This window comes from Sinocyclocheilus anshuiensis, unplaced genomic scaffold (assembly GCF_001515605.1).
Source record: "Sinocyclocheilus anshuiensis isolate Anshui unplaced genomic scaffold, SAMN03320099.WGS_v1.1 scaffold180, whole genome shotgun sequence".
Lineage (NCBI taxonomy): Eukaryota > Metazoa > Chordata > Actinopteri > Cypriniformes > Cyprinidae > Sinocyclocheilus > Sinocyclocheilus anshuiensis.
This window is the reverse complement of record NW_015554093.1, coordinates 220,796-231,947: the sequence shown is the minus strand read 5'-3', so window position 1 is coordinate 231,947 and position 11,152 is coordinate 220,796. Positions and strand designations below refer to the sequence as shown.

Genomic DNA, 11,152 nt, shown 5'->3' with positions numbered 1-11,152 from the left:
TTGGGTAAGAACCATTGGAATGCCAGAAAACGCTGCTCCAAACAGTTTGTGTGATTGAGCTAATATCAGCCAATTGTTAAGGTAACTCAAAACTCAGACACCCTGTCACAACAGGGCCAAGACGCATCCATTCACCTTGCGTTCGAGGCCAGTCAGATAGAGACAGGATGAACTTCTGCGTCAGCATCTTGAAATTGCTTACTCCAAGCACAAGGTTAGGTGACGCAAATCCAATCAACCCATAGAAGCTGGATGGTGTAACCATACGACAGCCTGATCCTCCCTCATGAGGTCCCGAGACACCTGAGTTGCGGGAAAAACCTCTGAAACAGGAACGGATACTAAAATCAGGCATGCCATCACCAACCACAGAGTGGGGACTTGGATGTCAACATAAACCCTGCGCTAATGGCTTTAGGGCTATCCTCTCGATCTCCAAAGCGAAGAATAATGATTAGTTATGCAAATAGTGTTGGTAGCCTGAAGTGCCAAAACCATGTTGCACGACAAATGTGTGTTGCAAAACTCCACAGAGCCAGCTCATAGCACAGAGTCCACTATTTGTTCCAGCTCAAAACAGCAGTGGAGCTGAAAGAATAATAATTATTAGCCGGGCAGACTAGTGTTTGGTAGCATGAAGCGCCAAAAACCATAGCGCATGGCAAATGTCAGCTGTGGAGTCCGTGCTTAAAAACAGTCACATGAACAAGAGTTGGAAGCGTAAGCGCCAAATCAATGTACGTGCCCTAATTAATGCAGTGCAGGAGTGGAGACAGGGAAAAACCCGCTCACTCCGCAGCCCGAGTCACTATGGCATTAGGTGTAAAACAGCTTGCCATAGGAATTTACTCTAGATATGTGAGCGTGCCCACTGATTTGTTCCAGCTCAAAGCATCAGCGGAGCTGAAAGAAAAATTAACAGCCGGGCAGATTAAGGCTTGGTAGCACGAAGCGCCAAGACCATAATGCAAGAGAGAGACATAATGCAAGAGAGAGAGATAGGAAAACCGTCTGCTCAACTCTACCAGTGCAGCGCAGCAGGTAACGTTAGAGAGAGAGGGGGAAAACCGCCAGCTCACTGTTATAGCTTGCTATAAGAATACTCTTGTTTCCACTTGTTTCAGCTCGACGCAGCAACGGAGCTGAGAGAAGTAGTCCGGCAACTAATGCTTGGTAGCTCGAAGCGCCAAATCATAGTGCACAACAAACATCTGCTGCAGGACTCCTCAGAGTCTGCGTCTAAAAAGAGTACACGAACAAAGAGTTGGAAGCATAAGCGCCAAATCAAATGAACGTGTCTGCATTAGTACAGCGCAGCTGGTAACGTTAAAGAGAGAGGGGGAAACCCGCCTACTCACTGTTATAGCTTGCTATAAGAAATACTCTCAAACACGTGAGCTCTTCCACTTATTTGTTTCAGCTCAATGCAGCAGCGGAGCTGAAAGAAATAGTAATTAACGTTAGTCGGGCAAACTAATGCTTGGTAGCTCGAAGCGCCAAAAACATAACCTAACTTCTGCTGCATGACTCCTCAGAGTCTGCGTCTAAAAACAGTACACGATCAAGAGTTGGAAGCATACGCGCCAAATCATATGAACGTGTCTGCATTAGTAGTATCGATACTCAAACAAAAAATATCGATACTAAGGTGTGTTTTATTTACCAGTGATTTTGTTAATTTAACAACAAAAGAATTCGTATAATATGCATTGAATTGGACGAATAGCCTTTGTTAGAGAGTAATTGTGTAGGATAGAACTATTTTCCTGCTCATCTGGACATTATTCGCATTGGCCCATGGAAACCTCTATGAACACACTTGACTTGACTAAAAAAGCGCGGGGGACGAATTTACATTTGATTAAAGTGTTTACATATTCTACACTCATGGCACGCACACACATTAGGATAGGCTAGATGTCTGCCTCTGTTGCGAGTCCCTATCAAGCACTTTCCTCCTGCCTTGCTCTTTGGCCCGCATCACTCACCGCAGAGCAAGCCTGTTCTTGATAAATCTGTTGTGAAAACGTGGGAAATGCCGACGAGGAAGAAGTTGGGGTGATGCGATCTTTATATCGGCGGAGCAAAATATTTCATCGCTCCGTCTATAGCGCATTGTGATTGGATGGTTTACGCTGTCTATACAGGAGACAATCCAATGGGCCATTGGCTGCTCGCTGTCCCTGCGTGATGGTCCTTGGCAAAAAAAAATAAAAAATTTTATCGGCCCCTTAAGTGCATCGGCCCACCGGGAAAATGCCCGGTATGCCCGATTACCAATCCAGCCCTGCATGCATCCATACATATCGGAAAACTCATTGTGTCCACCTTAGAGGAGTAAACTGCTCTATGGCCATTGGCTGCTCGCTGTCCCTGCGTGATGGTCCTTGGCAAAAAAAAATAAAAAATTTTATCGGCCCCTTAAGTGCATCGGCCCACCGGGAAAATGCCCGGTATGCCCGATTACCAATCCAGCCCTGCATGCATCCATACATATCGGAAAACTCATTGTGTCCGCCTTAGAGGAGTAAACTGCTCTATATAAATAGATGGCTTAGAACACAAGAATCTCTTTCCGACGGGCAACAGATGATTCGCTTCCTGAAGGAATTAAAATCTGATGAAATAGCGTGCAGCACGCATATATGAGCATACGTGACATGCTTGGGGCGGTGCTAAGCGCTATTGGCCAATAAATTAGCATGATGGTATAAGGGCTTCAGACATTCGTCACACCGGAAGTGTTCCCATAGCGATGACGGTCATCGCAGCATTGAAGTGAACCTATGAGAGGGAACCTGTTTTTATACAGTCTATGGAGGGAACCCGAAGACTCCAGAGATGAACTAATCAATTCTCTTTCCGGCTCAGACTGCATTGGTTAAACTTATGGGGCTGTCACGTGATGAACGAATGACTCGAAAAACCCGAAGACTCGAACCAGGTGAACTACTTGACTAATTCCAGTACAGAACCTATAGTATGTTGCGCATGCGCGACTGAGACGACTCGTTTTTCCCGAGTCACATTAAAGATTCGTTTAAAATGAACGAATCGTTCAAAAACGACCCAACACTTGTTGCCGGAAATGGCGTCATTTCAGATCTGTTTTGTTCCTGTCGTGGCGGGAATACGTGCTACTCACAGGCAACATGGATGTTGAAATGAAAGAAGCAGACAGTGAACAAAGTCAAGCCGACGGACCGCCTAAAAGGGATGATACTGCACCGAAATCCTCAACGAATGCTTATGAACTACCATGGTACAGTTTGTAAGCCTGCTATTGTGGTTTTTGAATGACTTTAATGTCGCTAAAGATAGCGAGGCTGCAGCTATGTTTACAGCAGCTGAACTGCCAAGCTCGTTTCCCTCTGCAGCTGCATGCTCACTGTGATGAATAACGTTAATTGTGCTTAAAATGTGTTTTTATTTCCAGGGTTGAAAAATACAGACCTCTGAAGCTGAATGAAATAGTTGGAAATGAGGAAACTGTCAGCAGACTGGAGGTCGGTATGACATACATACTGATTTGCCTGAAGTGGTCAGTAAGCTTCTGGAAATGCTGATGTTTCCTCTTTTGCCCTGTTATTGTCGCAGGTGTTTGCAAGAGAAGGAAACGTGCCCAACATCATCATTGCTGTAAGTTAAAATATGCTTTCACAACCAGGTGGCATCTGAATTTACGTACATGTCATTATGCCTTCAAATGGAGATAACGTTTGTTTTTAGGGTCCTCCTGGCACTGGAAAAACGACCAGCATTTTGTGTTTGGCTAGAGCTCTTCTTGGTCCAGCCATGAAAGATGCTGTGCTTGAGCTGAATGCCTCAAATGACCGGTAAGAAACGTAAGCTGAAGGGATTGTACAACTAATGAGTGTCATTAAACACGTTTCTGCAAATCCAATGTTTTGGATGATCATATTCATAGTTTAATGTCTGTTAATTAATGTTTAATGGTCTATTATTAATTTTAGTGGAATTGATGTTGTGAGAAACAAAATCAAAATGTTTGCCCAGCAAAAGGTCACACTCCCTAAAGGTCGCCACAAGGTCATAATCTTGGATGAGGCTGACAGGTAATCGTTTTCTTAAAAATATAGATTATTTTATTAAAAATATTTAATTTAATTTACATATTAATTTTAGAAATATTTATTTAAAAATAAATTTAAAGATGTATACATTTTAAAAGTTTTAAATTTGTAGATTTTAAAAATGCTTCATGCAAATATGTTTTTGTATTTTTAAAACAGCATGACAGATGGAGCCCAGCAGGCTCTCAGAAGAACAATGGAGATCTACTCCAAAACCACACGCTTTGCTCTGGCATGTAATGCATCAGATAAGATCATAGGTGAGCAACGTGGCACATAAAACACAAAATGATTGACATTTAAATCTTTGATGACATGCTTCAAATGAACTATTACATTAAAGTACATGCCAGAGTACACATAACACAGAAGTTTTTCAGTTTATCTTATCATTCGGTTGCAGAGCCCATCCAGTCCCGCTGCGCGGTGCTGCGTTACAGCAAACTCAGAGATGACCAGATCATGATGCGTCTGACAGAGGTAGTTGAGCAGGAGAACTTGCATGTCACCAATGACGGCCTAGAGGCCATCATCTTCACTGCTCAAGGGGACATGAGACAGGTCAGGTCAATTATCTTTTTATATTTTTATGTGCGTATTAGGGGTGTAACGGTTCTCGGTAAAAAATCTAACCATACCGTTCTCCACCCATGGTTCGGCACGCACTTGCACTGGGGTTCAACTTAAATCTGACAATGCATCTGTAATGTGGTTTGTTAAAAATAACAACACGTAAATTAATTCGGCTAATGTATATGTCTGTTGATGGATACGCATTCTGACTTCCCAAGTCATTACAACAACAGCGATGGACAAAAAAAATGGACAAACCTGTCACTCTTTGTTCAATGCCAGTGCCATATGCTGGAATATGACCACTCATTTATGCTGTCATCACCCAGCCATGATAGCGGGGCCTGAACAGCACACATTGCTATCTGTGTTTAAACTAAACTCATTTAAGGCTTGCCAGTTTAAACATTCAAGAGCCAGAATATGTGAATGAGAACTCGCACACACCATGAGAAGATCTGTGTGCGCTCATCCAAAGTGCGCAAACCCGCGTCTCAGAACACACAAATATTGAGTCCGCTTTCAAGTCGTGCTTGAAAGGGCAAATTCACACAAAAATTTGTGTGTATTATGAACGATAATAAAAAATAATTTATATTATTAATATTATTTTGTTTACCTAAAATGTTAATTTATGTATTATATATGTTAATTCACTTAATTTTAATAATAAACATTATAGGTAGAAAAATAATAAAAGAAATAGGTTGTTATTAATTTTCTTGTTGTTATTATTATTATTATTCTTATTGTTAATATTACAATATACAATAATAATAACAACAACAACCTAAAATGGTTTTTATTATTGTTTATTTATTGTTTGTGTATGTATGTATATGCATATGTATGGTCCCGTGATTAATAGTAAATCTCCATCACCTGCTTTTCGATTATGAACGCGATATCGCCTAGCTTGTCCGTGAACCACACCTCTGTGTATTAAATGCCGCTCCATCTGAAAGCAGGTGATGGAGATTTACTACTAATCATGGGACCGGCTGTCCTGACGAGATGCGCATGACAATCGCATGCGATTAATTGCACAAACCTAATTAGGTTGTGACGGTGAGGAAATTTTCCCACCGGTTAATCTACGTGTGACAACACCGCTTTCCTTCGCTTTTAAATAACTTGTAAAAGCAGCGTGTGCATTTTACATTCACTTTCAAATAGCGGCAATTCAAACCGGTGTTGCGGCTTAACACCGGTATCACCGTCAGCACCGTCTATCGCGGCAAGCCTAGCCCTAATATAACCTATAATGTTAATTTATTATTGTTATATATTTTTTGTTTCGCTTTCATTTATTTTTATCTAGGCACTCTGAATAACTTTGAATAAACATTTGTGCTGTCAAGCGATTAAAAAAATGAATTAATCGTACGTTTTTTTCTGAAATTAATCACGATTAATCCTACCTAACATTAAAGTTTTTAAATATACTTTTATATTGCAATAATTTCACATTCAATCTTCAAATTAATGTAGAAACAACATAAAGAACAGTATATTTTTAATATTTCTTTAATGGCATCTTTTTTATGACTGAAGGCACGTATCACTAATACTAATACTACTGATGTCTATGAAATTGTTTTTTTCCCCTAATATTTAACCATTGACTATAGCCATTCAACTCTACAGTAGTATAATTGAGAGCTATCAATTTTAACATTTATTACACTTTAAAAAATAACTTCTAATTTAAGTGCAATTTTAACATTTATTAGACTTTAAAAAATAACAACTTCTAATTTAAGTGAACTTAAAACATTCTTCACATAAACCCATTATAATAAATGTCATATTTATCTGTGCCCTTCAGCAAGTAGGAAATATACAGAAATTGAATATCAAACACTAAATTCTAATTTAAATAAAGATTAATCCTTAAAGCTACAAAATTCATTGATTTCCTCTTTTTCTTTTGTTCTTTGATAAACAGACAACACAGTAGCTGGGTTATTAGGTTATTATGGCTGCTTTAAGAGCTGCCACTGCTGAACATGACGCAGATCTGACACGCATTCTATTTTCTCACTACTCTTTACCTTTTCTGACCCACTTCAGGTCTTAAAGTCTCTACTAATGAGCTGATGAGTTGAATTGGGTGTGTTAAATGAGGGAGGCAGTGCTGGGCTGCTCCAGGACAGTTTTGAAAACCACTGCATTTCAGAGACCTGTTCTGAAATGTGACTCGTATAGCATATACTTGCATGCACAGTTTTAAGGCAGCTTTAATTGCCTTTTTGGTAACTTAATGATTTAACTGAAAACATAACTACGACATTGCATGCTCATAGTTTCTTTCGCGCTTTGATATGAAATGATACAGGCGCACCGCCGCATTTGTGCGTGCAATTGAATGAGCACAGTATAACGGCTAACAGTACAGAAAAAATCGTTTTTACTGACATATGACCTGACAGAATCTCATCTGACCACAGTTCACTGTTGTTCTACTGCAGCTCCCTCCTCACCTGTACCTTTTCCGCGCTCGTTTGACTAACGCCTGGTGTGTGCACGTTTGAAAGTCTCCCATTTGATGTGGTCATAAAGGCATTCTGCATCTAAAACACATTTCTTGTCAAGAAATAGAGACATCTGTAGCATCTGTGAGTGGGGTGGCCAACCCTAGCTCCGCCCCTGCGTTAATTGCGTAAAATATTTTTAACGCGTTGAACTGAAAAAATTAATCGCCTGCATTAACGCTAATTTTGACAGCACTAATAAAAATATGTACATTTTAGGTAAACATTAATATTAACCTTATATTATACTTTTGTCTTTTTTATATATACATAATTTAGGCTCTGAATAACTTGCAGTCAACAAATTCTGGATTTGGTTACATCAACAGTGAAAATGTGTTCAAGGTATTTTTAGATACATTTTATTTTTTTAATGCATGGAAATCATTTCAGTATAAAAATGTATTGGTGAAGTACCAACAGTGTTGCTTCTGCAGGTGTGTGATGAGCCACATCCTCTGCTGGTTAAAAGCATGCTGGAGCACTGTGTCAACGCTAACATTGATGAAGCCTACAAGGTACCACTAAACATTTGCCCTAGAAAATATTCAGGATCAGTTTAAGAAATGGCAGGTGCTGGGTAAGACAGAAATGATGTGTCTTTCTACAGATTATTGAGCAGCTTTGGTCACTCGGATACTCACCAGAGGACATCATTGGAAACATCTTTAGAGTGTGTAAGACCTTTCAGATGGCTGAATATTTGAAGCTGGAATATATTAAGGTGTGTATTACCCTTGTGTCTCCCTAAGAAGCATTTACATTTGCTTTAAGCTTTAAAAGTTTAATTCAGTATTTTTTTTTTGGTATATATTGCAATGATATCCAACACAATAGAGGCAGCATCACACAAATGTTTTCACCAATCGATGTGAAAGTATCGTATATCAGTGATGTTACAGAGATAATTGTTGTCTGTATTGTAAAGTTATTGTTATCTGGTCTCAACATTTCAGCCCACATGAGGTTAACTGCTCTATGTAAAATAAATTAGCTTTTACTTGGCTACTGTTATGACATAAGTGTTTTAATGTGGGGAAAATTACTTAAATAAAAACAAGAAATGTACCATGTTTATTTTAATCACACTTGAACTGTATCCCCCAGGAAATTGGCTACACGCATATGAAAGTGGCAGAAGGGGTGAACTCTCTGTTACAGATGGCTGGGCTGTTGGGTCGACTGTGCAGCAAGACTGCTGCAGCTGATGCAAGCTAAAGACAAGAGATGTTATCAAATGATCACACTTCAGTCTCATTGTTCTTAATCTCCAGAACATGTACTAAGACTTTTATATTTTGGGGAAAAAAAGTCATAATTGTAAAAATGACAAATTGCATTAATAAAATTGTACAAAATCCTTCTGATGTTTGTGAGTGATGGCCTGTTTTTGGTGTCAAAGTACTTGGCATAGTAGAACTAATTCCACTTACCTAATGAGAATTTGAGGCAGTTCTAACAGCTCAATTTAACACACAATTAAGTTCATTCCAATAATGAATTTCCATGTTGTATCATGTCAGAAATAGTATAGCAGAACCAGTGACAGTTGTAGATGTTTTGATTTCAACCTAGTGATGCCAATGACAATTTTAGAGCCAGAGAGGAAAGCATTATCAAGAGCAGATGCAGACACCAAACTACACCTTATGCTTATTTGTAACGTTCCCCCACTTAAAGCTGCTTCTCACCCTGATAGCTTTTTCATTCACTTGTGATGAAAAGGGCAGGTTAACTCATCTGACTCATTTGTCACACCTCTATGAAACTGGCTTAAAATCTTCATTGCACAGCTCTTCATGTGTAGCCCTCATGTTTGTGCCTTCGTTGTGTAAAATATTTTAGACGTAGTTTATAGCATTTATTAATCCATTGACGGTTAATTAAATCATTGTTTATTGATCAGCAGAGCTGACTACACACATCCACACTTAATCGTATTTGACTACTTCAAAAGGTCAAGCAGTACACTTTTTAACACTTTAATTTAATAACCGTAAACGCCACTGAAATCAAAATGTGAAAATCAAAATAATAAAAAAGGTCTTGGAATTCTGATACAAAAAAAAAAATCCTATTCACTGTGTGATTTCATTCACGTAGTCTGGTTCATCTGAATAAAGGGTAAAGAAAAAAGTGATCGGCGTTGTCTCATGAATCAATTGTAAAATGTTTTATCAATGGTTTAATAATGAACATATTACCTTCCTCATATCTATTGTCCCAGTTTTCATAATTACAGCTATCTGCAGAAACATTATCAAACACAATAAGCAAAGAAACGTTTTTATAAAAATCCTATCAAGTAAAAAAGTTAAAATCCCAAATCGCTCTCAAATGTATATGTATTTTAAATCTTAATTTGTTTTTAATTATTAAAAACTGCGAAAAAATAATTGTCCTACAATAACTGTGATATATTTATATATTATAAATGAACATTGTTATATGATATAATCATTTTTGTTCATGTTATTAAGCTATAAAGAGGTACCAAATGTAATTTTCGAAACTAATTATAGATATGAGAATGACTGAAAGCACCAACCTGAGTCATGTTGCACTTCTTTTGTTGGAAAAACATTCTCGTATGTTCCTGGATCTGTATCTAGGGAATGTGAATGAAGCATTTCTTTAAAAGAACTGCTTTATGCATCTTGTTCATGTATGCAGTAAATCACGCACCAGTAAACACTTTTTCAGTTGTGTGTGATGAGCAGCTTTTGAAATAGACACTGCATTTATCATCTACAGGTTTATGACATGTTTACAGGCTCCTTGGTACTCAGTTTAAAATGTGTCACTTGACCTCATTTTTCCTTTGAACAACTGAAATGAGTGAACTGTGTGAAATGGTTACATTAGACAATGACAATTATCAGCACACATTTACCTGTGTCATCCTCGTTTACATAAAGTGAATTTGGAATTGGGTCCCTATAAAAAAAAAAAAAGTATACGTATCAGATGCAGAATGTAGAATAATTTAAAAAATGCTTAGCTTTTGTAATCAAAGTCTAAGTCTTTGATTAGTATCTTGTAGACTTGTTTTCCTCGCATATGGTAACCATATGAAAAACAAGACTCACACATATGTTGGTTCCAAGATGCCGTTTTCTACTGCAGAAACAAAAAGATGCATTACTGTAGGTTAGTTTGTATTTAAAAATGCCTTTCATTAAATGTAACATTTTACTATTGCAATATCGATGATTCTTACCATCTGGAAGGTTTTGATAACTCCAGTGGATGTCACCTGCTTGGAAACAGTCCAAACAAACAAAAAATAATAATAGAAAAATAAATCCTAAATCGGTACCACAGAGATAACAGTTTAAACATCACAAATTTAAAAAGAAAAATTCTTACAATTCACAGGCCTGTTCGTCGGTGACAGCCTGTGAAAATAAAATTGATCACGCCTGTAACATTTCCTTCATTTTGATTTTTCTGTCATGACTTCAGCAAAGACGGCAGTTAATTTTGTTCAGTTAATAATTACAGCCTCTGAATGCTTTCAGTGATGTACAAAAACATTTCCCCCCACCCAAAATAATATGATATATTAGATAAAGTATAAAGTGGACATGACTATAACAGTAATAACACTAAATAAACAGCAAGTAGCTGCACTGACTACAGCTAAAAAGATCTCACCTTGAGGTTGAAGGCATTTCTCTTTGGTTTGGTCTTAGCACTAAAAAAAATAGACATGATATTAATAAAATCTCATTCTTGGCTAATGATGAGCGCATTTTGAATTTCAGCTTTCCTCTGACAAAATGTGTGGGAAAGTAAGTGTTTTGTATTCTGAAGGTAAAACACTGACACTAAAGTCGATAATGAGATGTGTTTTCCCCTTCAGAATGTGTTAAATAGTTTACCTGTTGTAGGTTTTCTGCAATCAGCATATTTACTGTCCTGATTGCTGAAAACCAAAAAATAATAACA

The 11,152-nt window shown here is 38.0% G+C and overlaps 1 protein-coding gene across 1 annotated transcript; it reads left to right on the top strand.

The window, feature by feature from the left end:
* The first annotated feature begins 3,077 nt into the window (after positions 1–3,077).
* On the top strand, positions 3,078–8,530 carry LOC107669364 (replication factor C subunit 2-like). The gene is made up of 11 exons (XM_016461547.1): positions 3,078–3,262; positions 3,437–3,506; positions 3,598–3,639; positions 3,730–3,836; positions 3,975–4,076; positions 4,254–4,354; positions 4,498–4,655; positions 7,481–7,546; positions 7,639–7,719; positions 7,812–7,925; positions 8,309–8,530. The coding sequence occupies exons 1-11, from the start codon at positions 3,153–3,155 to the stop codon at positions 8,417–8,419; spliced, it is 1,062 nt and encodes a 353-aa protein (XP_016317033.1). The 5' UTR covers positions 3,078–3,152; the 3' UTR covers positions 8,420–8,530.
* Positions 8,531–11,152: the final 2,622 nt, after the last annotated feature.